The sequence below is a fragment of the Chiloscyllium plagiosum genome, unplaced genomic scaffold (genome assembly GCF_037043375.1).
Source record: "Chiloscyllium plagiosum isolate Xiang-an unplaced genomic scaffold, Cpla_swu_hap1 HiC_scaffold_39, whole genome shotgun sequence".
NCBI lineage: Eukaryota > Metazoa > Chordata > Chondrichthyes > Orectolobiformes > Hemiscylliidae > Chiloscyllium > Chiloscyllium plagiosum.
The window spans coordinates 11,205,746-11,233,553 of NW_028270177.1; the positions used below are offsets into that span (position 1 = coordinate 11,205,746).

Sequence of the window (27,808 nt, forward strand, 5' to 3'; positions counted from 1 at the left end):
TATAATTTAGCTTCCATATCGCTGAGTTTGGGAGAGTTGGATATAGGCTTAAAACGTCTATTCCTAATTACTGTTAATGCATCCTTTTTTGTTAAGTATGTACACCTTGATGTTGTTTAGGACATGGATGAGTTTGGTGCCTGCAACCCCCACATCTTTCAATACTGTGGATTAGTATGATGGTACTTGTGAATGTAAAGGATGGTCAGTTGGATAAGCTTTTGTAAGCTGCTGTGTTTGTTCCATGACCATTGCATTAATAGTGCAAGAGAAAACAGGAAAACAAAACTTATTGAAGTAATCTACTCTTGCCACAAGATGGCTCTATGATGAGCTGTACTGAATTTGTTTTAATGCTTGATTAACTGAAAATTTAAGGTGTACTTATTTATGGTGTAATGCCATCCAATGCTTGAAATAGGTATTGCAATATTAATGTTCAGTGGATGTTCTAAAAATTGTAGCTATGACGACTAGCTATACTGGCTGGCCGGCATGCAACAATTTCATCCTCAGCAAAAACATATTTTCTTTTGGTGGAAATAACAGTTTATGCAAATAAAATCTTTATTTTCCAGCATCACTGAAGAGATGGCATACTGTGCCTATTGGCTGCCTCATGTGTTGTGATAATATGCAATGATTAGATTAGATTACTTAGATTAGATTACTTACAGTGTGGAAACAGGCCCTTCGGCCCAACAAGTCCACACCGACCCGCCGAAGCGTAACCCACCCATACCCCTACATTTACCCCTTTACCTAACACTACGGGCAATTTAGCATGGCCAATTCACCTGACTTGCACATCTTTGGAGTGTGGGAGGAATGATTATCTGGTTTGGAAAAAAAAGGTCGTAGGGAGAAAAAAGTGGCTCAAAATGATATTAAAAATGTCCCTTTGATTGCTGGACTTAATACCTTCCACTAAATACTGGTTATGGACCATTTAGCTCTCAAACAAAATAGCCAGGGTTGGGAATTGGCATGAGCCCTGTTCCTTGAGCCTTTCTGTATCGAAGCTAGGACTTGCCACTGCAGTTTGCTGTAGGAGACATTGACAAATCATGGTGCTTCTCTTCGCCTTTTTCCAATAGTCCACAAGGTTGACTTGTTATCATTTCTCCTGCTTTTGCCCTTTTATTGTAAACCGTGACTCTTTAATACTGTATATCCCAATTTTAAAAATCAACTTGTAACGTGCCATTACAACATAACTTCATTTTAAGGCTCTGGTTATTCCACAACCAAATAGAGATTTGTGACATTGTCAAATTCCCTGACTGTATGGCCATAATAACATTTGTTGTTCAAATTAAAATGCATTAAAAAAATGCATTGCACTGTAACTGCAATTATGGAAAACTTGCCATCTGAATTATAAGATAAAATAAGACATGATATGAAATTTTGATTTGCTTATGCAAACCTTCAACCAAATGAGATCAGCTTTGAAGACTGAATAAAACTGCCTCAAAATGCCTGTATTTGGTAGGCTAAATACAACAGATTGGAGAATATGTGAAGTCATTGCATTTGACTTCACATATGGTTGATTAAACATTTTGAACCTTAACCTCAAGATGTTTTGCTCTCACCTCAATGGATAATAACCTGCCTTGAATTATGTATTTTATATTCTTAAATATTTGTGTTTACTGTTCTAACTAATTGAACAATAAAGAAAAACAGTTAAGGATCTGAAGTTAGAATCAAGAATTGCACAGAGACTGTCAGCATCTTTAAATGGAACAAGTAGTTTGACATTATGATTATGAATTAACCTCCTTAGAACTGAACCCTGGGAGCTTTGCTAGTCATTACCATTTTATTTATGATTTCCAGCTCTTGCTGTCAATCTAGTTTAACCCATTAGGTGTCTGCTATACATTGGAGTCCCTTCCTTTGTTTAACTCAGCATTTGCATGTTAGAAGTCCAGGACATAGTGTCAATTGTTCTCCATTTCCAATCCAGTTCAATCCAGATCCAGAAAGACAGGCAGACATTTCTTGTTTAGGGTTCAGGTTTGCTCGCTGAGCTGTAGGTTTGATATCTAGGCATTTCATTACCTGGTTAGGTAACATCATCAGTGGCGACCTCCAAGTGAAGTGAAGCTGTTGACTCCTGCTTTCTATTTATATGTTTGTCCTGGATGGGGTTCCTGGGGTTTGTGGTGATGTCATTTCCTGTTCGTTTTCTGAGGGGTTGATAGATGGTATCTAGATCTGTGTTTTTATGGCGTTGTGGTTGGAGTGCCAGGCCTCTAGGAATTCTCTGGCATGTCTTTGCTTAGCCTGTCCCAGGATAGATGTGTTGACCCAGTCGAAATGGTGTTTTTTTTTCTCCATGTGTAGGGCTACGAGGGAGAGATGGTCATGTATTTTTGTGGCTAGCTGGTGTTCGTGTATCCTGGTGGCTAACTTTCTTCCTGTTTGTCCTACGTAGTGTTTGTGGCAGTCCTTGCATGGAATTTTTGTAGACAGAACAAGATAGAAGAGACATTTAACATCATCAGCAACACCCTCACAGGCATAAAGTTCACCAAGGAGGAAGAAACCAACAACAAACTCGCATTCCTGGATGTCACAGTCAAAAGAACGGACAATGGGGAACTACAAACCTGCGTATACAGAAAACTGACAAACACTGACCAAATACTTAACTACACCAGTAACCATCTCAACACACAAACTAAGCTGTATCAGAACACTATTCCAATGAGCCACCACACACTGCAGCACAGACGAACTTCGGAAAACAGAGGAGAACCACCTATGCAACATATTCGAGAAGAACGGATACTCAAAAAATACAGTGTGCAGATTCCTCGAGAACAAACCACGACAAGCAGACCAAACACAGCCAGAAACCCTAACCACCTTACTATACATCAGAGAAGTTTCAGAAATGACAGCCAGACTACTAAGACCCCTCGGAATCCTAGTAGCACACAAACTCACCAACACTGTCAAACAAAAACTAACAAACGTAAAAGACCCAATACAACCCATGGACAAAACCAACGTCATCTGCAAAATTCCATGCAAAGACTGCCACAAACACTACATAGGACAAACAGGAAGAAAGTTAGCCACCAGGATACACGAACACCAGCTAGCCACGAAAAGACACGACCCTCTCTCCCTCGTAGCCCTACACACGGAGGGAAAAAAACCATTTAGACTGGGACAACACATCTATCCTGGGATAGGCTAAGCAAAGACATGCCAGAGAATTCCTAGAGGCCTGGCATTCCAACCACAATGCCATAAACAAACACAGACCTAGATACCATCTATCAACCCCTCAGAAAACGAACAGGAAATGACATCACCACAAACCCCAGGAACCCCATCCAGGACAAACATATAAATAGAAAGCAAGAGACAACAGCTTCGCTTCACTTGGAGGTCGCCACTGATGATGTTCCTAGCCATGTAATGAAACGTTTGGATATCAAACCTACAGCTCAGTGAGCAAACCTACACCCTAAACCTCAACTTGAGCTACAAACCTTGCATAATTTCTTGTTGTATCATTCCTCACTCTGAGACAAAATATTGCAATTTTTATAAGGCTATTGCCCTGATATACTGTGAGAATCCTAGTGGAAGAAATGATTGTGTGTAGCAGTGTCACTCAGCTCACTTGTGGATTTCACTAAAATTCCAATGGAGCATTTAAAGTAAGAAAAATTGCACAACACTCCAATCGGAAATATCACCTGTTCTTCTCCCACTGTTGGACCATCTAATTTAACTATATTAATTGGATTCATCTCCTGTTTCCCGGTGTATAGAAGGCATTTCTTTTGGACACCTATAAGCAAGGTGATGTGATCTCTGCTGAATAATCTTTTGGTGACATAGTTTTCAAAATAAGACCTTCCCGGTTAATCACGTTATCATACTTTGGTGCACAGTTATTATCCAAGGATGTTAACTAATACTGCTGAAAAAGGTGTTGAATCCCTTTTTGTTATTTCAAAGGAAAATAGGTCAGTGTCAAACTGACTTTTGTATTTCCATTATCTCTTTTCAATGAATCCTTGCAGAAAGAAGAATGTTCAACTTACTAATGTTTATTTGTTTCAGATACTGCATGGTATCTTCCAGGCAAATTACAGAACTGGTCGTTTGCAGCTTCTAGACACATCGGGTACATTGGACTGTGTTGTACTTGCCTCTAATGAAGTGAACCAAATTGCTTTTAGTGACACTTCATATTTGGGTAAGAACTTTGCAATTACAGTCCGGTTTTATTTATTGGAATGCACTGGGGAGTCATTTTTAAAAAAATTGTTACACTGAAATATCTCTAATTTCTTTTATTTTGGAAATATACTGAATATTCAACCTGCATGTTCCAAGTGTCAAAAGTGGGAAAATGGGAGTTGAGATTTACTGTTTGATCAAATATGATTGTCTTAAGGATATCAGCAGTTTCCAAACAACAAGGTATCCCTATTCAGATCATTCCTTCATATGGGACACTGAGAGTCATACAGATATACAGTACGGAAACAGACCCTTCAGTCCAACTCATCCGTGCCGACCAGATATCCTAATCTAATCTAGTCCCATTTGCCAGCACTTAGTCTATATTCCTCTAAACCTTTCCTATTCATATACCCTTCCAGGTCCTTTTTAAATGTTGGGATTGTACCAGTCTCCTCCACTTCCTCTGGCAGCTCATACCATGCACGCACCACCTTCAGTGTGAAGAAATTGCCCCTTCAGTCCCTTTTTTTAAAAATCTTTCCTCTCTCATTCCAAACCTATGCCCTCCATATCTGGACTCCCCCAAACCCAGGGAAAAGCTCTTGTCTATTTACCCTAAGCATGCCCCTCATGATCTTCTAAACCAACAATGTATGTACAGGTTTAGACTACACAGATTCAACTTAATAGACTGAATATTTCTGAAGGAAACACTCAGCAAAAAAAAAACCTATAACATGAAGGTAATGGTAAAGTCACAGACTGCTTTCTCATTAGAGAGGTAATTGGTGGTGATTTAACATGAGCATCACCACACCTCAAGTGAGGGAAGAAGTTGATAAGGTAACCTTATCAACTTCTTGGTAACCTCATCCCTTTTAGGAACTGAACTTGCATCACTCTGCATTGCAAACCAACTGTTGAGCCAACTGAGCTGATCAATATCCTATGTTATAATTAATAAGCAAATCAATCCATATGTCTCATATATTCTTACATCTACAATAAAATAACAAGAATCCAACCCTATATAACACAAATTGGAAATATGTACATGAAATAACAGTAGATACATACAGCAAATCTGTCAATGTTAAGAAAAAGAACAGTTGGAAATTTCATTAGAGTGACGGCTTCTTTCCCATGCTCAAACTTATTTCTGTAATGTTGGTGTTGTCTGTATTATCCGCCTTCACTTTATGCTCAGAATGAGAGTTTCTGTTTTTCATTTCAGACTGTTTGGTGCAGCTGCAGAAATACCAGCTGGTTATAGAACGATTCATTCATAGTGAGTTCCCTTCATCAAAACAACTTGATGATCCAAGGTTTATCAAAGAGAAACACACCAGGTAAGTGTGTTGTGAAGTGCTTTAGAAAAGTTCAGAAAATTAATGTCAATTTTAAAGCTCCTAGTCTTCTATAGAGATGATTTTAAATTCCCTGTATTCATGAGTTATACTGCACTGTAACCATCAAGAATAGAAATGGACTGAGTAGGAAAACCTGTCAAGAACTCTATGGTTATGAAGTTTGCAATTTATCAAACATTGGTGGTTGAACAATTATTTATATCTTTATTTTAATCTATATGCATTACCAAGGAGTGAACAAGGGGAGGAGATGTACTACTGGTTCTTACAGACCAATACCTTCCTGCAAGTGTGAAGTCAGGGTGAGGAACAGTCTGGATTGTACCTTCTGAAAATACTTACGCTATTAAAATGAGTTGGAGTTTCACCTTGATATTGTCCTGCTCTGTATAGAATACATTACCTGGGCAACTGTGGGCACAATTTTAATATGTTCAATGTTAGAACAAACTGTCTTGAAAGTATTGAGATTAAAGCTACTGTAAATAAATAATTATGCAGTGTGCGTAGTGTCCAGAGATCATTACACCAGGCCCATATCCATTTCCTTTCAGGATTGTGGAGCCAATTCTGAATTTACAGATCTTAGCATGTGAAGGGAGAGTGCTTAGATCTTATAGGAATTTGATATGCTCCCTTCACATGCTGAAAGATCTTTAACTCAGAATTGGGCTTCGTGGTCCTGACCTCCAGAAGGAGTGTTAACAAGGGAGCCTACTCCTGATTCTTCCCCAACAATCCCTAATGATTGATTTAAAAAAAATCAATGTTTGGATGAATCCAGACTCCATACCACTGCCTTGCCCCTATCTTTATATCTTTGTATCTTCCTCTACTTCAAATATTTGTTTACTTTGCCCTAAAAAGTGAAATAGTATTTGCCTTAGCACATCCTTTGCAAAAGAAATGTTGAACTCCATTTTGCATTGGTAACAATTTGTCACTGATTTCCGATAGAAAATATTTCCCTATCAAACTATAACTTGAATGATGTCTCTATTAATTCATACCTGGCCTTCATCTGTGCAAGTAGAAATAGACTCGGTCTCTCATCTCCATCTTTGTAACTTGTTTCCCAACTATCGTGTTACCTTAGTGAATCTAAAGTTTACATTCTGTGTTTAATGTCAAGCCTTGAGAAATAATCCATTCATAATATTTAACTGAATGTATTGTTACAGTACTAATAAGACTATAAGACTATCAATTTTTGAAATAAACGGTGCTAAATGAGTCACAATGAGTAAGTGCCATCTACCAAGTACAGTCTTAACAATTTTGCTATCCAATACATAAGGAATGTGGTAATGAATTAGTTTCTAAAGAGCAATCTGCTCAAATGTGAATATGTTGATGTTGTCTCAACACTTTGATACATAACTGCTATTGGGGATCAAGTCAGTAAAAGCTGCTAGTAGTATGCTGCATGCTATTGCAGTGGAAACAAATTGTGAACAATTTGACTCTGCTACAGTTAATCATTCTACTCTGTTGGAAAAGTCAGTTTTTGATTAAATATAAGAAAAATGTCAATTAATTAGAAAACCTGTTATTGTGAAAACAATTCCATAAAGCTTAAAGATGATGTAAATATTGTCATATGAGATGTCTTACAACTATTGAAGTATCTTAGTGTCTCCTAACACTGGTCTACCTTTTGAGTGTGATGTGCCCAATTTTGCAAAAACCAGCCCCCACTACTACAAAATCCCTTTCTAAATTTCATCTGTATTCATTTCAAATCATTCTTTTTAAATGATATCTGTGACAATGTATGTCTTGATAATTACCATTTAAGGAAGTGTGGATTTGATTTCATGTGTTTGTGTCGCTTTAAATTCTTCATGAAAATCAAAATCAGATATTTAAAAAAGAAATTTAGCATTTTGTGATGTGATACAAAACATCACTTTGCAGCAGTACCCATCCAGGCAAGTGGAGAAGTCCATCAATTTCCTGATGTGATCCTTGGAATTTAGTTTATGGCAAGGTGCTGAACCATTCATCAGTATGTCAGTCTGTACAGATCAAGTAGCCATAAAGTTGATTTTGCTTGTTCGGTGCAGTTCATTCCTGGTTAATTGTTTGAGACTTGGCAGTGGAGGTACCGTTGAATTTCAATTGGAGATAACTGTACTTTTATCTTATTTCAAAAAACATTTATTTATTATCTGGTTATTGGCGAAATTCTGCTATAGACTGGCATGGACTTCATTGGAAGACTTGTAAATGCTGTAGGATTTTCAGTTGTTTTCCTGGCTTGCTTAAGGGAGGCAGCTTGGAATAGTTGAGCTGAGATAGAATGGCAAAAAGCTTAATCTCTGTCCTTCATCCACATTGTGTTGAACATCAGATTCAGGGACTGCCAAACAAATTAGTACCTGAAATAAAGTAACCATCACTTTGTGTAGGGGCTATGGCAATACATTGCCTGCTTATCCTACACCTCCCTGAAATGTTTTATAAGATTAAACGTAACCAATATTTTGCAGGAAATACCTTAATGTATCTTCATCTGGTACGGTGTTGGATTGATGTGATGTTGGTATACAATCCTGTTAACCACTTTACCGAGATAAATCATTGTCTTGATTTATTTTTGTTTCTGGGAGTTAATAGCCTATGTGAATCAAGTTTAATTTCATATCAACATCTTGGGACAAACTAATCACAATCCCCTCCAGGTGAAAATGTAAAAACCATGATAAATACTCTAATTGAGGAGTGAATCAAATCAGATTTTTAATCTGAATTACTCTGCTGGATAAAATATGATACACTGCATTTAAAAAAAAAGCTAGCCTCCAATTTGTCATAAACTACAGCTCTCTTTTTTTCCCCCTGCTATCCCTAGCTGTTCAGTGTTCCATGACCTGATACTTTCCTGTTTCTGTTTATTTTTTTTCTCCCTTGCCACTGATCAGTGGCCTGCAGAGCCTTGCAAAGTTGCCATGTTTTAAGGTCAACACTACCCCACAACTGCCAAAACTGAGAAATTAGCTTTGATATTGAAACCTCTTAATTCAAAACAGCTAGTTGCAGATTGAAATGCTTCAAGTGAAAATTCACTGAGTTGACTAAAGCAGTGAGTAGGCTAATCCATCTGGTCCAAGAAATTTCCAGTTCTGTACCTGTGATCTTGGCTCAGTTTCCAGTTGAGCAGTTAGAATTGTTTAGTACATTTTTGACAATGGTGGAAAAAAAACAGCCAGTGTTTCAAAATTAAAAGCCAGAATTATGATGCAGAATGTATTTGGTTATTTTAATGGAGAGTGAACACTGGATGTGATGACCTTGCACTTGAGTAACACCATGCATTTATTTAAAGCATGTAGCATTGTAAAACAACCCAAGATGCTTCACAGTAATGTTATCCAACAAAAAAAAACTGAATCAAATCAGGTGTTATGAATAGTGAAAGAGGTAGATTTAAAGGAGCAGAAAGAGAAGTTGAAGGGAATTCCAAAGCTTAATGGCCTAATGTTGAAAATACTACTGCTTACAGAGAGGTGAAGATACCAGGAGATGTGCATGAGGCCTGAGTTAACTGGAAATGTTGGGGCTCAAAGGCAGCAGAGAAAGGAAGGAAAATGCTGTGGAGAGATTTGAATTCAGGGATCAGGATTTTAAAATCTGATGCCTTGGATCAGGAACCTATGTAAGTCAGCATGTATAGGAGTTAAATAAGAAGTGTACTTGGTTAGGATGTGGTGAGTGGAGTTTTGAATGATCTTGTATCAATGAAAACTGGAAAACGTTGGATTGGCTAAAGAACTGTGAAATAGTTTGAGTCTGAAGATAGCAGAAACAGGGATGATAAATTCAGCTGTTGATGCATATTGTTATAGAGGTGGTAGTTGATAGCTTTTGTGATGATGGAGGGATGATATCCAAAGCTCAGCTCAGTGAACTACAATGCTCAGATTGTAAGTAATCTCAGCCTGAGGCCTGGACAGAAAAGCACAAACATTTGGCTACAGAATGAAGGATTGTGTTTTAAATTGAAAGTAATGGCTTCAATTTTCTAAATTTTTTTAACTGTAATAAATTTTAAGCCACATCCAGAACTGAATGTCAGACAAACAGATTGACAACATAAAACAATAGAAGGGCAGCTCAGTGGTTAGCACTGCTGCCTCCCAGCGCTAGGGACCCGGGTTCGATTCCAGCCTCTGTTGACTGTCTGTGGTGTTTCCACATTCTCCCAGTGTCTGCGTGGGTTTCCTCCCACAATCCAAAGATATGCAGGTTAGGTGAATTGGCCATGCTAAATTGCCTTAGTGTTAGTTGCATTAGTCAAGAGTATGTATGGGAATGGGTCTTGGTGGGATACTCTTCGGAGGGTCGGTATGGATTGTTGGGCTAAAAGGCCTGTTTCCATATTGTAGGTAATCTAATCTAAAAGGTCAAATGAGGTGATGGTGAGGTAGAGCTAGGTATCATCTATATTCAGAAACATATTTATATTACAACTTCTACAGCTGTGTTTTTGGAAGAATACTTTAGGGGAAACCTTGCTCATTGTGGAAATTTTTGAGGTTTCACAAGTAATGGGTGAGGGATGTGGAGCAAAGCTATTGTATGAGATTCTCTCCGTATGACTGTTTAGGGAAGCGTGTAATTGAGTGATAGTAGTCCCTCTCAACTGGGCAGTAAAGAATGTTTGAAAGAGGATAGTTAGTCAAATATATCAGGCTGAAAACACACGATGTAAGATGAGGAAAATAATGCAAAGTCATACATAAGTTATTAATTGTGATTTTAATTAGGGCTGTTAGTACTGTGGCGGGGGAAAAACCTGATTGGAGAGAGAGACTATTGTGACACTCCTTGTCAGAGCCAGTGCATGGGGAGATGGCCTTTGAAGAAAGGAGAAAGTCAGCTTCTTTGGAATTGTGTAGTCTGTGAACAAGTTACTGCAAAGTCGCTCTTTCATTTTGAAGGATTTCTTCATTTGTTTGTGGAAATGTTGCAGGGTTTAGAATTTTGTGAGCACCAGATGAACTAACATCTATGCTTCTTGTCCTCTACTGCTAATCTGATTCTGCTACACTGTTGTCCATAATGCTTCCCTTTATTAACTAGATGCTGTGGAATGGAGTTGAATGGAAAAATCCTAAATAATGGAAACAAAAAAAAGTACACTTCTGTAATCCCAAAGAGTAGGACAGTGAATTAAGTACTTAGAATATGCTGTTGTAATGTAATGCATCAGAATAGATTTGTGCGCACTAAGCTCCCACAAATGACACTGACTACTTGTTTTCATGAATGCTGGAAGCATTCACTTGGTCTGTTATCAGAAAGGAGGCAGGTGGTATTTAGGTGACCCAGTTTTCAAGCTGAACTGACAGAGTTCACTTCTCGTGGGTGGAGAAATTGGCCTCAACATGCATACATAGGTTGAGAATTATAGAAGCAGACTATTCAGCCTATTGAGTCCACACTCTCCTTCCAAACAACAACCCATCCAGACCCTATCCCTGTAACCCTGCATTTCCCAAGGCTAGTTCACCTGGCCAACACATCTCTAAACATTATGAGCAATTTAGCTTGGTTAATCCATCCAATCTGCACATTTTTGGATTGTGGGATGAGCACCCAAAGAAAACCCATGCCTACATGAGGAGAATGTGCAAACTCCTCACCTGAGAGTGAATTGAACCCAGATCCCTGGCACTGAGAGGCAAAATAAGTTGAGAATTCAATTCTACATGTGCCAAACAAAGTCTACAAAAGGCCAGTTGCCTTAAAAGGTAGCCTTTACTCAGTTTACAAAAATTAATCTCTGCCAAGCATAATTAGAGTTGAGATATGTTCACACCTGAGTCATTAGTTATGTTGTGTGTAAGGGAGTTGCCATTGAGCTCAGAATCGGGCAAAGTATTGATTTTCCCTTAGTAGGTGAAGACTGATATCTGCCAAATAATCCATCAACATTCACCACCGTGAAGAATTATTGTTTAGCAGATGCTTCGTTGGCACCCACATCCTGCAGAATGAAGTACAAAGAAAAACTTGCATATATAGTACCTTTCATAACCTATTGACATCCTGCGCGTTTTATAGTTAATAAATGTTTAAAACGTGCTAACTGTTGTAATGTAGGGAACGCGACAGCTCCGAGAAACAACCAAGTAATAATAGCAGGATAATCTTTTTGTGGTGTTGAGGGACGGAGGGATAACTTGCCCTGCTGCTATTTTTAAACAGTGCGTCTTAGGAGAGGAAGCAGGACTTTGTTTTTCTAAAACAGTAAAAAAAAATAATATTTGCTTGTGTAATTCTCAAATTATATTGCAAATGCATGCGTGAATACTAGATTATGTGAGTTTAAGACGTGATTTAAAAATCGACTGCAGTCAAGCAGACGAGGTTTCAAGTGAAGATTAGCATGATAAAAATTTGAGTTTCATTCGTATGTACTTTTTCCAATACCTAATAATTTATAGAATAATGCGTAGGCATTACATGTCTTGGTGAAAAGCATACTAGTGAAACCGGTTGTTGGCTTAAAACAGATCGTTTGGGTGCGGCTATAACATTTTATGCAAAATTGTAATAAAACAGCATTAAAATGAGGCTTTGCCTGTGCAGATGGAACTGTTCAGTTGTCTTCACCTCACAAACATGCAAAGTGTACTTGTCCAGGATTTAGTTTCTCTTCAAAAGGCTCTGCAGTATTTTTCCATTGTCGACGTGGCAGGGGTTGTCTTTTTGTCGGGCATGATGGGAGTGGATTTGGGAAGGGATTGAGCGTCTTGAGCTGAAAACGAATGCGTAATGGTCGTTGGAGGTGAACAGTAAAATTTTGAACTTGAAGCTAGAACTCTAGAGTATTTTTTCAGTTTAAATCCTTCTTTGAGTGCTTTGTAAACTAACGCAATATACACTCTCGTATATAGAGAAATATCCGAGTGCTCTTTCGCTACGTTCGCTTCACAACAAGGACATATTTAGTGGCTATTATCTGCAATGCAACGTCATTTATCAACCCTTAGGGATTTGCTAGGGAATGTGATTGGTCTAAACTGCAAACGTTGGAGGGCGGGGTAGCTCACTGCAGCAGATGTTTTTGTGGTTACAGTAGTGAAACTCTCAGGTTTCGAATACAGCTTCGCTTTTGTTGGCTACTCCATTTTAACCTCAGCCGTCAGCTCTTTTTCAGCACTCAGATTAGAAATTCACGTCACTTTTTTTTTGAGCGCACTTTTGGATTTTTTTAAAATATTTTTTTTTTAAAAAAATCTGGTGTTTCAACAGGATCTATGTCCAGTTCTGTGCGGCTGACTTGCAAGTGCTCAAGAGACGTGCTGTTTCGACAAGACCAAAACTGCTCATCCCTGCACTGTCTAGCACCTTGTCGACCAGTGCAAGAACTGCAGCTCGCAGCAGCTGCAATGAGGCATGCAAAAACGATGAGCTCAACAGCATCACATCCAATCAGCACCAGGATGGCCCTTCCCTTCCCAAAATGCCTCGGCTGGAGGAAGTTGTGCTGCAAGAAGGCCATGTTGGTGAAAGTAGAAGAACTGTTTGTTCACACCCATTATGGACTGGCGACGAAGCGGTGGGCATCCCGGGCCAGGGAAAGCAGCTGCCGGGCACAGGTACACCCGCTGGACGTTCGACAGCATGCACCAGCCAAAGAAAAAAGGAAACCTGCAACGTCGGCTGCGTTACCCGGCTCATAGTAGTAACTCACAAAGATGCTTTGATGCTGAGGAACTGTCAATATGGCAGAAACGAAGGCTGTGAGCATACTAATGGCTCTGGAGAGGCTTTCATGAAGAAAGCTAAGCCGAAGCTGCGCCTGGCTTTCCAGGCGTCTGCAGTCCATATAGGAAGCCTCAGAGAGTGGAAAGATGGATCAAAAATCGAGGGATTGCCAGAGCTGGAAGCAGATCCCTCTCTTTGTTCTGAACACAACAATCGTACACAAGTAAGTACTATTTAATTGAACTCTGTCCTTGAAAACTAGTGCTGCTATGCAGTACAATTCCAGCTCCCTAATTATAGCAGCCATGACTTGAATCTTGTCCTGATCTTTGAAAGGGGAGTAAATTTGACAAACTTCTGGTCGATTACGAGCCCGATTTAGATAAATACCCCAAATCAAAAATAATCTGCAACATTAACCCTTTAGTTACACTCTTTCCAAATAAGCTGGTTTTTTTTAAGTCTGACATGACATCATTATTGTGGCCAAAAATCAAGTCTCTGAAAAGCTAATGATCTTGATCAAACGTCAAATAGCTGTTATGTTGCACAAGGCTAATAATAAAAGGAATGTTTTTCCCTTTTAAAGCAATGACCTTCAGACCGTAAGTTTACATTATAATTGTGAACGTGTATTGGCCAGGTTGTGATCGATTTTAAGTTGTTTACTGAATGCATGTAAAACCGAAGTGACCCATGACTTATCAAAAAGCTTTCTTTGTTTGGGTGTTGGCTTTGTTAACTCTTTGTGCTGAGGAGGTCATGTGATTAGTTCAATCCTATATGTTTTGCTGTAATAAATTTTCAATCAATATGCAAAATTTTGGCGTGGAGGGCATGTTTTGTAAGCCATCTTGACTACTTTATATAATTTGTACTTCCTTTATTCCTAAAAAAAATTCATGCTTGTGAAAATTCAGATTTGCCTTGTAATATTTTTGTCAAGCTGAAGTTGCTGACTGAAGGTACAGTAAAAAAAATTCAAAATCATTGACTTCAGAAACTACCCTGAAAAGTTAGAAATTTTATCTACATATTAGTTGTTACATTACTTATGAAGAAATTGTGCCTATACAACTCAATTTAACTGAGCAGTAGGTTTACAATTGAATCTCAAGTATATTCAAGCATATTGTTAAAGCGGAAGCCAAATATGTATTGAGGAAAGCAGTTCATTAAAAGTGATGTTTAGCATGTCAGAGTCATTGGTGTTTTTTTTCAGGTTTGAATAGTCTGTATTTGTGATTCCGAAATACAAGTGTTTGTCAATATGCAGTTGATGACCAAAGGTGTAAGTGTTGATTGCTTAAGAATTCTCTTCAGAGTTTGAGATATGCTCAGTCAAATCTAAGAGGAATGTGCACTGGATGCAGTCACTTCTGTTGCATTTACTCGTCTTGTTTTGGAAGAGATGCACAATTTTAACTTGTATTGGTCAATTGTGTTTTCAGGAAAGTTTATGTTCAAAAGATTAACACTCCATTTGCTTGTCGTTTTGGGCTGATTAATTGTCACTGAGTCTGAGAGTTACCTCTCAACTTCACAATTTAGTAAGCAAAGTGTGGGCATTGTTAAATACCAAAACCAGTCATTGTACAACTGTAAAACTGCATTTTTTCCCTCTTGAAACATTGATATTCTGAAACATTGAAATGCATTTTCTCGATCTACAGTACAAAAATGTGCAAATTTCCATGGATGAATAACTCTACTGCAGATGTTTAAAACATGTTTTTGATCTGTAGTATTTTGTGAATAGACTAAAATTAAAATTAGTTAAATGCACTAAAGTATTTTGCAATAGCTTGAATTTTATAAATCTAATCGTAGTTTCATGTATCAATAAACTCCAATCTTTTTAAATTTTAATTTTAGTTTATGACCATTCTGTTTCAAATTCGAAGCTGTAACAAAGTGCAAGCTAAAATTAAACTTTGACTGGTGCTTATTTTATGATCCAGTTTCTTATTTTCTAAATATAAATTGGGTTTTAGCTATTAATTGTTGAAACACACAGTTTTTCCAGTTTGGAATCTGAATACGTAGATCATGAGTATTGTAGCAGTAGTGTTAGGCAAGGCATTTGTTTGATGGCTTTACATCTTTTGAGAGAAATAGTCTCAAATATTTCTTACGATATTTCCCGCCAATTTATGGGTGTCCGGAAGTAGGCACAGTTTAACTTTAGTCTTTATAACGAAGACGACAAGCTTTGAGGGAGCGCCATTTTTCTGCAAATTCATGCCTCCACTTGTATAGGTGTGGGAGGAAAACTACTGTAACATAATGTTGGTTGTTTCACAGAATATTGTAAATATTTATTTTTGCTAGAAATAACATGCATAAAGTTCTGATGTTAACTGTTTTGTCCAATTTGTGTCATTAGTGTTCTTTTGGGTTCCCCTTGTAAAAGGGTGCAAAATTAACCCTTGCGTTCTCATGGAAATCGGATGAAAAAACATTCTACTCATAATTTTACACATATGGATGTTGGGGAAAATTGCATCAAATGAACTTTTTTGTACAAATTGTCCTGGTAAATGATCATTATTAATCACCCAGTACAGTTTTTGAAAGTTAATCTTGAACCAATAGCTTATTTTACTGGATATATCTGCTGATTTCTTCTTGTTTGAAATGCCCAGCCTGGTGCCATCTTAAGAGAGATTTGAGGAGGATGGCTGTTGTTAAACTCTGGATATAATGGAGCAATGAGAGTAAGGGGTAACCAATATAAATTTGTTACAGCTTTTGCACATAATCCTGAAAGTATTGTAATACCTGATGATAGGTTTCTAATTTTGGGAACTTGCTCTTGTGTTGATAATGTCAATATTCCTGTATTCAGAGGAATATTTAAGAAAACAATGAATTTGGTGCACTGAAAGGCAAGTTTGGTGTTTTTATTTTGATAAATATGACATCACAACAGACATACACCATTTCCAAATGAGCTTTCTACTCAACATTTTTTTTTCCATTCTTAAGAAATGCGTCTGAAATCCTCAACTGAAATGAGATCAGAGTTGTTGGCACAAGTACTTTTGCTAACGCGAGTCCCATAACAAATTTTCCTTGAAGTTCAGGTGCTTGTTGTTTCCACTGAGAAGGGAGAAGACTGTCATTTCCACCATGTTAGTGAACAATGGCTCTCAACATATTGTCACTTGTTTGTTAGGCTCTGATTTTCTAGTGGCAATGGTGTCTAATTAAGTATAGCTTTTCATATTTAACATACACAGTAATATCACCGCATTTTAGAATGATATTCTATGGGTTAACACTGAGCATTTTAATATTTTTGTAAACTTAACATTTTCAGATAGTTACCTTTATAGCCAATGTGAGTTTTGCAATTGATCTGCAGCATAATAGGTCACAATGTTGTGATGCAAAATTTTGAGCGCCAGTGTCCTGTTCAAGTAGTCCTTTCATATGAACTTGGACTAAAAATGTCAATTAATTTTAACAAGTTGACACTTAAACATTAACGAGGACACAATGAACAAATCTGGTGTTAACAAACGTATCTATTATAGCAAGTTTGTGTAGTCAGAGTTCTGACAAGTAGAGAAAAATCCACTGCAGTGTTCTCACTGGCATACATGGTTAATATTTGTACGTCTCAGAATACAGTTCTTGCTCCTGGTACACAATCTAATTGTCATAACTTTGGCATTTTTAAATGGTGTTCATATGTGAGAGAGTATATTTTTAAGTTTTTAACTAAGTATGTTAAACAATTTCTTTTTTGATTGCCAAAACTAAGTTCCTGCTTAGTGAAAAGGTAAAAACTGTCTCATCTGAATACGTGAGCAGCTAAACAAATATAGGATAGTAGTGAAACCATTATCCAGTGCCAAGTTGTGGTTGTGATGCTTTGGTATCTGTTAATAGTTTTCACCTTGTAAAGATTATCTAGTTTCTTATCAGAAGGTTTCATCTCTCTAGTGCAGAAGTTACATGTACAATCTACCTTAAATGCTTGTATAATTGCCAATTCTGTCTTCAAAGATGTATTGTCTACTTGTGATTTTGTTTTTTAAAAGAAGGTCTTGTCTCATATCTTTAATGGTGGGTTTGCAGGTTCTGTAAGAAAAACCAAAACTGATATTTGGGAAATTGAGGAATTCTTTTATGGAATTGCATAACTTCCAAAATTCTTGACTGGAAAAGATTGAATTTTATGAACTGCACATCCCTGTCCCGATGTTCATTTCTTCTCAAATACAGGAACAGGCTCAACTTTTTACCAATCTCTTTCTTTCTCAATGGGGTGCTTAATTTCATGAGCGTTAGTTTTTAAGCCTCAGTACTACAGCCACTTGATGTGGTTGTTTCATTTACAAAAAGTTTGTTTTATGTAAATCTGAGAGCAATTAATGCTGCCAATGTAATATTTTAAATCACTTGTGTGATTTTGATTATTTTGGTGATACTCTTGCAGTCTAATAACTATATTTGTAGTGTTGTATCATTCTATCGTCATATAAATGATTTGGCATTTACTCACCACTCCAGTATTAAAATCCCCTAAAGTTATTGATTTCAGAAGGAGCCAGTCTCAGCAACCATACTACTGTAGCTGCCACCACATCTCCCAAGAAAGTAGTTAATGTCTTTTGATGTTGGCCAAAAGACCTTTCTGTGAAAGGAAATGTTGTTACTATAGAAGTAATAGCAGCTGGCTCATCGTTTCCAGCTGCGTTGTATGAACTGCTGCGTTCTTCATGAGGGATAGATGCAAAACCGAAGTGTAAAAAATAGTGTTACCCATTTCTGTAGATTTGATTCCCACAGCAATCCCAAATAAACTGAATAAATTAAGTTCAAAATAAAAATGGTTTAAGTTGATTCCACCTAACTTGCATCAGGACCTCTTAGCCTCTTGCCCCATTTTTACTGACCGTGATTGTCTCCTGTTAAGTAAGGAATCCTCTGATTTTAAAATTCTTGACACTCTTCAGATGCTTCTGTTGGATTACCCAGATACTGCCAGTTTTTTCCCTTTTTTTCTGTTCTGATTTTCTGGAGATGCTAACATATGGCTGAACATACAGGTAATAATGGCAGCCAACAATAATGAAGGATCCTAGTTGAACAACAACAGCACATCTTTGATCCATTGCTAGCAGTTTGAAGAGCTGGCAATATTTCTCAACAAGTAAGGCATGAATTGTTCAAATTCATATTTGATTGATCACATTTCAGTGTGTTGATCTTTTGTTTCTTCCTATTATTTGTCTGATATCTGGGAATCTTTTGCCATTGATAAACTTTTTTGTTGGCATATTTTGTAATATGAAAGAGAAAATTTTCAAATGTCTGTTGCTGAAACCAGACTTCTCGTCTGGATTGATTGGTTCAATGTCGTAGCTCTTCATTAGTACCCACTCGAGTCTGAATTAGTAATGTGATTATTCTTTCCATGTCACCACAGGTGCTGTTAAATTTCATGGGCAAAGCTGTGAAATGGTACCAACTAATAAACCCAGGGGGAGTGTACAGACTGATTGCATCAAAACAGCTGGTAAGTGAATCTGAAGGTGCTTTCATAAGGAATATTTGAATATGGGAAGCAAAAATTCTAATAATTGGTGATGAGATTATAAAGAAATCACACAAAATATGCAAGAATACATTTGATTCTATTTTTCAGAAATAAATGAATGAGGAAATTGATTATGTTTCATTATCATGGAAAACCTTTATTTTAATTTGCAGTATTTACAAGTTTTCCCTTCATTATCTAGGGCACATCTGCTTTTGAACAACGTAACTCTACTACCATTCCAGAAAAGGTTCTGCAAAGTTTGAATTGTCCACTTTTCCTTTCTTTTCAACCTGGCTGGAACTTGCAGTATATTTCTACAGTTTCTTGTTTACACCGGTCCCAGGTAAGACAGCAAATTCAAAACCAAGGAAAATAGTTGGGTTCAATTAATCTTATCATTCAGACATATCAAGGACTTGCAGAATTGATTTCTTGAGCATTAGAAAGTGGGAGCTTTAGGAAGTAGAGGATTCAGTAATTTGTAATGTATAACATTTCTGCATTATAAGAGTGCAGTGGGATCTACCTTGACAGTTGAAGATCACAGTTAACAGAGTCTCACATTCTTACAGCATGGAAACAGACCCTTTGGTCCAACCCATCTGCACCCAACCAGACATCCCAATCTGACCACATTCCTTTTGCCACCACTTGACCCCTATCCTTCTTAAACCCTTCCTATTCATATACCCATCCAGATGTTTTTAAATGTTGTAATTGTACTAGCCTCCACCACTTCCTCTGACAGCTCATTCCAAACATGCACCCACCCAGTGCAGGGAAAAAGTTGTCTCTTAGGTTCCTTTTAAATCTATTCCCTCTCATCTTAAGTCCATGCCATCTAGATTTTGACTCTTTCCCCAATGTCATCACCACCCTAAGAAAAGACCTTGGTTATCATCCTATCCACGCCCCCTTGTGATTTTATAAACCTCCAAGGTCACTCCGCAGTCTTCCAATAGTCCAGGGAAAGGAGCCTAAGCCTATTCAGCCTCTTCCTATAGCTCAACCTCTCCAGTCCCAACAATATCCTTTTAAATCTTTATGGCATCCTCTCGAGTTTAACAACATACTTACTTCCTATAGAAGGTAACCAGAATTGTATGCAGTTTTCCAAAAAATGGACTCCCTTGTAACCAGCTGTTTGAAATAATTAATGTGAAATAAGAGCTGCTGTCCAGTTTATAATCTTAGTAATGGCATTAAGATTCCATGAGTTGTATTTTTATATCGACTTTATAGAATGATTGATTCTGTTCTTGTGTCTTTAAAATATAGTTTTAGATCAAATTTTTTTAAACTGATAATTTGATTTCAGCTTTTCAAAAATCTGATCAACCTGTCTGCTTATTTTGAAAACTTGGCTTCAGAAATAACTCATCTTTGCACTATTCAAGAAGTACTTTCTTGCAGGTAAGTACGGAAATATATTTGTATATATCGAGAACATCAGTTATTGAGAGCTGTCTGTCTCTATCTCAATCAACATCTCCTCCTTTGAGTATTCTTTTGTCCTCTTCCCTGTGGTGACTGTTCTAAACAAGTTCAAATCACCATATCCAAATAACCTTTCTTTGACGTAAGCCCATTTATGTTTGCAGTCTGAGCTTTTGAACTATGGACGTTTGTAACTCTACCTGTGCCTAGTCCAAACTTTGTATCCTGTTCACTTTGGACCAAGGTTACTTGTCAGCCAGTGGATTCTAAATCCAAGTCAGTATTTTTTAAAAACAACTTGGTTGATAAGAACAAGCCAGTCCTTTTGGTACTTCTGTTTTGAGATTCTTCTCTCTAATATGTTTATGAATTGTATTAGAAACAAATAGGTTTATGCATTGATATGATGGTTTGATGTATTTATGATCTTTTAAATAAATGTATGAACTTAATTTTATAGTTTAAAGTTTGAAATGTGCAAAAATTCTGTGTAATTCTTTGCCAATTTTAGTTGTGAGAATTAAGCTTTTTTTTTTAAAGCAACCATGTTTTTAACAGCTTAGAATTTTCTAATGCTCTGGTTATTTGCTAGTTTCTCAGCACCACTTGTCTCTTTCACTGGAATCATATTGGAAAGGATCTGCTATAACCCCAATATAAGAGCTAACTTTGCAGCTGTTATAACTGACAAAAATGCACAAGGTAAAGATACAGCAGTATTTCAATTGTATGCTTTGCATTGTCAAAGTTGGAATGTCCAGCAGTTGGTTGAAATGCTGTGATATGCTGGAGGAATGTTGTCTAACAATGATTCAAATCTGTATCCCAGCATGTCAATCTGACTAAAATTCAACATAAGAAATAGAAGCAAGAATAGGCCATTCAACAAAATGATAGCTGATCTACCCTGGCCTCAACTCTTCTGTGCGAACTCCGCATTAGAATGAGATAAGCGATGAAAGTGCTGAGAAGAGGCTTTTTTTCCACCTACAGAAAGGCAGGGTTTACACGAGACTGGGAATTGCTCTCATGTATATTTTTTTAAAAACTGACAGACTGAGGAATAGGTTATTTGTTGAATGAAGAAGCTCTCTTCAATCGTTTCGTGGCATTTTCCCAGAGTTGTTGAATATGACATGTGTTTGCTTATTCCAGCTTCATTTGGCTGTGTTTAACTAGTTTGCTCCTTGCTTGTAATAGGTATTTCAGTTCCTGGTGACTGGGGCCTGAAGCTAACTGTTGGTGATGTTCAAAATACTACTATAGTTCTGCACATCTATATAGATTTCATGATGTTATCTTACATCCTTGGAATTCTACCCGGTACTGTGGTGACATTTCATAGTTTGGAGAGAGTAACATCCAGGTTAGTATTCTGTAAGAGTGGGCCATTCTGCTTTCCCCTTATTCAGTTATATAATGATTTGGTCTGCTTGACTCCAATTATTTGCAATAGTACATTTCCCTTGATACCATTATAACAAAAATCTATTCATTTGTCAGGAATATTCAGTTGTCCTACAGTTTGCAACCTTTTTAATTGATTTTTAAAAATTGTTCACAATATGCATCACTGACTAGACCTGCATTTATTGCCAAACCCTAGTTGCCACTGAGAAAACAGAGCCTGAGATAGGAACACCCACAGTGCAATAAGGAACTGTGTTCCAGCAGTTTTCTTGAGTCACAGATTTTCTTCTATCCTGTGCATGGAAAGTATGCTTCCTGATTGGCCTAGTTTTAATTTTAAGCTTGGCATCCAATCTTGTTAGAAGAATAAATAGTTTATCTCTATCTATCAAATCTTTTTAACGTGTAAAACATCTGAATGCCATCATCCCTCAGTCCTTCAAACTCCAAAGAAAATGAGACAAACTTATGCAACTTGTCATAAGTTGTTTTGAGCTCGAGCATTCCATTGGATCTGTTCTGTGCCCAATTGAAAGCCAGTAAAGCCCTGCTGAAGTATGATTCCAAAATGCATGTAAAATATAAACTATACAGCTATTTTTGCATGCAACTGAGGGGTGTTTTCCTCCCATTTTGTAATCCCCTTCTTTCCCACATTGAAATAATTACTAATATTCAGTTAGCTTTTTTGATTGCTTTATAATACTCATCGATAAGCTTTTGTGTGTTTGGATTTCAAAATCTATTTGTTCTTTCCAGGCCCTCATTTAGAAAGAACTCAAGTTTATCTTGCTTCAGTCCAAAGTGGATGATGCTATATCTGCTCACATTAAAATTCTATCTGTTATAGTTTTGCCACTCATTAATCTGAACTAATTTCATGTAGGACCCTGCAGTTTTATTTCAGGTCTGTCACCCTTCAATTCTCTTTACATGCCGTGTCTGACCTACTAAATATTCCCAACAGTCAATAATAATAAAGATGGGTTGTGTGATTTTAGTTGCTTTTAAATCTTGGCTAATGTTTAGTTTTTTGTTTGTCCTCCAATCCTATTGCAGTTATTTATAGTTAAGGTACAGTTCAAGAATTTTAAATATCAATTTATTAAAATTATTAATTTTGCTTTTCAGACATAATAATGTGTACTGCAAATATGTGCCTTCAAGCAGTGTGTCTATGCTTGAGAATCCATCACCAGAGGCAGTAAGGTGTGTATTCTAATTCTCATTTTGCTTCACTTCTCTGAAAACTCGAACTAAAATGGGAGAATCTATATATTCATAGTTGTAATCAACTTCGCATTTCTTTTAGACTTGCTAAGGGAATGATCATACTATACTCTGTTCCTACTTATTGCAAAACCGTATGGTAGTTGCTTTTTAAGTTTACAAGATATAGTGATGCGTTGACAAAATGTTAGTTTTTCACAATTTGTTCTGTGACTTGGTATGACATAATGGGTAACAACTCTTCTTTGAACGGATAGAAATTTAACCTGTTTTCAAAGTTTGGTGACTTGTAAATCCAGTACTGAGATTGTTAAAGATTCAGGTACTTTAAGCTCTTCTAGTTTCTCCTCAAATTATCACAGATCTATGTTAATGCCTCCCAGCCCAACATACAAAAGCAAAGTACATTACAATTGAGTGGGTTATACAAGTCATTTGAAAGTCCTGCTGTGCACCATATAAAGCGCAAGTTGAAAGTGGTGCAACTAATTATCATTGCTGTGTCCAGAGGGACGAAGAAAGACGCCACGCCACTTGTGAGGCCTGAATTACTGTCTGCTTTACAAATATTAAGCTGTTTAGCTGTGACTATTTTAGCAAATGGGAACTTGGCTCAAGAGACTTTGTGTTTTGCCATTGTGGTGGTTGTGAAAAAGGAAGAGAAGTGGAAAACAATTTAGGGAAAAATAGAAGATTGAGAGGAGGAAAATTCAACTTGTGTTTTCTTGAAAAAGAGTCTTGTTTAAAAGTCATTTTAATATGTAGTTGGCGTAACTGATATGAAATGCAAAGATTTACAAACTTATGCATTAACAGTACAAAATTATTTTGGCATGACCAGCAGGAACTGCACACTTGGAGGCTGGTATAATTGCAACATTTAAAAGGCATTTGGATGGGTATATGAATAGGGAGGGATATGGGCCGGGTGCTGGCAGGTGGGACTAGATTGGGTTGGGATATCTGGTCAGCATGGAAGGGTTGGATTGAAGGGTCTGTTTCCATGCTGTACATCTCTGACTTGTAGTGAGTTTCTGTTATCCTGTTAAATGAAAATTCAACTGTAATATTTTGATGCAATGGGGTTTGAAATGGGGGCAAGTAGAATTCTATTTGCATTTTATTTACAAAAAAACAAATTTGCATTTGAATCCTGTTTTGATTTTATTATAAAGTTGATGAAATAAGTAAAGCTTTTGTGAATATAATGAGAGGTACAGCATCACTAATCTGGGTTACAACAATGAAGTTGTGGCACTTGATTAACCAAAACGTTGACAAGCTATTGAAGTGCTGCCAGTTTGTTTGTTGGGGTATAAAGACAATGGCCTAGACCTTAACTTTTTCTTATTTTAAATGTAAGTGTAAGGTGTTGCATTCCAGATGCAATTCTATTGGTCAAACTATTAGACTTTAAGCAAAACACAATATACAAAGATGGCTTTATTTAAAAACCTTTAGCCTTGTACTATTAATACACTGCTATACATATACAATCTGTACAATCTATTCACTCTAAGCGCATAGATGCTCAAAAACTCCTTTGAATGACGAAGATGAGCAGATCATCAATGGACACCACACAATTGAGTAATCCTGAATTGTTAATCTTTGAAATGTGGCTGATGCATTTTTCATATATGTTATTTTTACTCTACAGTTAAAATACAAAATAAAAAAAGAATTGGCTTAACTCTAACTTTCAATATAGTAACATCCCATAAACTCGACAACCTTGGCAAAAGCAAATTCCATAAAATAGATTCTCTGACATGCAATTCTAGCAGCAGGAAGAGAACCCCAGCTTTTATCTGTAACAGAGAGGAATTAGAATTTCCACATCAAGACACCAGTAACTATGGAAAGCTGAAAGTAAAAATCCTGATTCTGTGGAAGTTTGACCCCAGCCATTGAGGCTGCCTCTATTGTTCCAACTTTTTAAAAAAAACCTCAAGCTGTTTACTTTATTGGCTTTGAGTAGACCTGCTCGGCACCTCTGTCTCACCTTTATTTAGAAAAAAGACAAAATACACCTCTTGATGTGATAGCATTGTCACACACCAACTATAAATACACAAATACAGATTTTGACAATGTGGATGTGTTTTGTTTTATCCTCAGTTCTTGGGAGTTACACATGACATTTCCCTTTTTTGCATTTTGTATTTTGGCATGTTCAGTTTAAGATATTCAACATCTGCTCTTTTTATTTGACAATGGCAATTTGCCAATCTCCTTAGATTTTATTTTCATTCATGGGATGTGGGCATTATTGCTGGACTAGCACTTACTACCCATCTCAAAGTGGCCTTTGAGTAGGAGGTGGTGAGCTACCTTCTTGAACTGCTGCAATCCATTTTCATTGTTCATAAATTTCATAGTTTCAGAAGTGACTGTTTGGCCTTTGTTTTTCAGGTCAGCCAGTGCAGACTTGCCCCTGCTGTATCTTGGAAATTTAATCTCTGTGCAAGGCAATCATCTGCAGGGAATTGTTTGCTGTCATGTGGTTAATATTCACTGGCTGAAACTGCAGTGGGTGTGCAGTCTTTGTTGCAGCATTGTTAAGCAGGTATGTTTTGATTTAAAAATGAGAAATGGTAGGAATGTCAGTTAGACATATATGCATCCACATTGCTACTTGGGTCAGAATATGCTATTGAGGAGAAAATAGGACTGTCTGTATCTTTTTAAGTCAAAAGATATAAATTAACTCATTTATAAAGGATTTCCAGCCAAAATGTTAACTTGTCTTGTACTAGGCAGATCCTATAAACTTTTTAAAAATAATATTCTGTAACTAGATTATGCTGGGCTTCTATGTGATTCTACATAGATGTCAGTTACAAAATGCCTGAGCTATCTGTTTGGAGATATCTAGATAAAGTGAAAGTATCACTGGGATTTTATTTACAGGGTGTTTTCTGGTATAATGCGACAGTTGCTTTCCTCTGCAACCTCACTGTAGAAAATTGTTATACCCCCCAAACAGCGTCCACAATTCGTCAATAGAGTTCTAGCCAATTCACATTGAAACGCGTGTTATACCAGAACAACCTGTACCAGAAGTCTTGTACATAACACTTCCAAAAAATAACTCTAGTAACTTGTGATTTCTGTGCTCAGGGCAAGTGCACAAGAAGTTCTGGGCCATGTCAGTCTGCAGTTGCTATATTTCGTGCTAATGCAAGGTAAGCATCAAGGGTTGGAAATTGGTCATTTCAGGAATCATTCAGCACTTTATTTCAAAGAATTGACAAAGCAAATAAGCAAAGCTGAATGTGTTCTGTCTGGGACACAGTTATCTGTTCTTATTTTCTGTAAGTCCTAGTACACTTTTCACATTGAAAAATAATCAAAGGCAGAGGAGTAATTCAAAATGTTTTGAATTATACTTATCCCAGTGATCTATGATTTTTAACTAATCAGATATTACTCCAGTTGCTATGATGGGAGGCGGCAGCTTACTGGTATTATTGCTAGATTATTAATCCAGAAACTCAGCTAACATTTTAGAGACCTGGGTTCAAATCCTGCCTTGGCAGATAGTGGAATTTGAATTCAGTAGAGCTGTTGAATTATGACCAAAAGTACCCATCTGGTAATGTCTCTTATTTGTCTCATTCTTGCCTGGTCTGGCCTCCATGTAGTTCCAGAGGCAAAACAGTGTGTTTGCCTCTCAACTGCCCTCTGAAATGGTATAGCGAGCCACTCATTGTACAAATCAATATGAAGTCTGCAGCATGCAAACTTGAGTGTTTCAAGAAGGAGGCTCGAGGGAACTAATGAAGGCCAATAAATGTTGGCTCAATCAACAATGTTGAAGCACTGCAAGTGAACTTAGAAAAAATTGGTGTGGTCACCCAACTACCTTCAAAACCTATTGCTGACTTTGTCCTCCAACTGTTGCTCAGCTCCAACCTCCTTTCCCTTTCTCTGATTTTGGACTATCCAAACAATTGTATATCAATGTCTCTATCAACTGAATTTATGCAGCGCCCACAACTGAGTGTGCAATGATCAGTTATCAAGATTAAGGTCTGTGTAACAGACCATATGCATGATATCTTTTTGTTTTGGAACTACGCATTTTGAAATCAGCAGCTACAGTCTTTTCTCTTTTGGCTATTCTTTACTCAAATACTGATATCCTGTAATTTCACTGAGGTAAAAACAAGGACTGCAGATGCTGGAAACCAGAGTCTAGATTAGAATGGTGCTGGAAAAGCACAGCAGGTCAGGCAGCATCCAAGGAGCAGATTCACTGATCCCTGTCCCAGTGTTGCTGTGGCATTTCCTGAAATCAGTCATTGTTCTATATCCATACAGCCAAATCTCATTTAACTCAAGACTTCAGTTTGTGTGGCTGTGTGTAAATGTATTTACGTTCAGGTTTGTGTATGCTGAAAAATACTGCTCCACTAACTAATTTCAATTTGTGACTAAGATGTTTGGTTTACTGTATGACCCACAGTCGTTGATGAGTTAGTTCTTTTTATAAACCAGTTGGTAAGATTTAGGCCATCCTAGCAGTTCCCTGTTAAAAACTCTATGCTTGATTCCCCAGTTTTGCCTCAATTAAAATCTTGCTGAAGCTTCACCTGAAAGTCCACAATTCTTGTTGAACTTTTCCACTGTGAACTGAGTTTCAAACCACATTAATAACTCCCCCACATAATTCTTTACTCGCCACCTTTGCAATATCACCTCCACCCCCCCCCCCCGCCTTTTTTAGCTGGTGTCGTTGGTTTGACAGTTTGCTTTCCAGTGCTGCAACCTTGAAAGTGTATGACTTTAAATTTCTGAAGCAACCAATTAAAATGTGATTTTTGGAAATCCCGTTGCAGATCATAAATGAACAAAATCAAAA

The 27,808-nt window shown here is 37.2% G+C and overlaps 1 protein-coding gene across 1 annotated transcript in view; it reads left to right on the plus strand.

The window, feature by feature from the left end:
• Positions 1-27,808, plus strand: part of ctc1 (CTS telomere maintenance complex component 1) — a 75,455-nt gene that overhangs the window by 32,622 nt on the left and 15,025 nt on the right. The window contains exons 11-21 of the mRNA XM_087981479.1: positions 4,096-4,231; positions 5,456-5,570; positions 12,855-13,533; positions 18,751-18,840; positions 19,064-19,207; positions 20,183-20,277; positions 20,894-21,003; positions 21,502-21,667; positions 22,843-22,920; positions 25,357-25,510; positions 26,065-26,129. Coding sequence (XP_087837605.1) covers positions 4,096-4,231; positions 5,456-5,570; positions 12,855-13,533; positions 18,751-18,840; positions 19,064-19,207; positions 20,183-20,277; positions 20,894-21,003; positions 21,502-21,667; positions 22,843-22,920; positions 25,357-25,510; positions 26,065-26,129 — 1,832 coding nt within the window. The remainder of the gene's footprint in view (positions 1-4,095; positions 4,232-5,455; positions 5,571-12,854; positions 13,534-18,750; positions 18,841-19,063; positions 19,208-20,182; positions 20,278-20,893; positions 21,004-21,501; positions 21,668-22,842; positions 22,921-25,356; positions 25,511-26,064; positions 26,130-27,808) is intronic.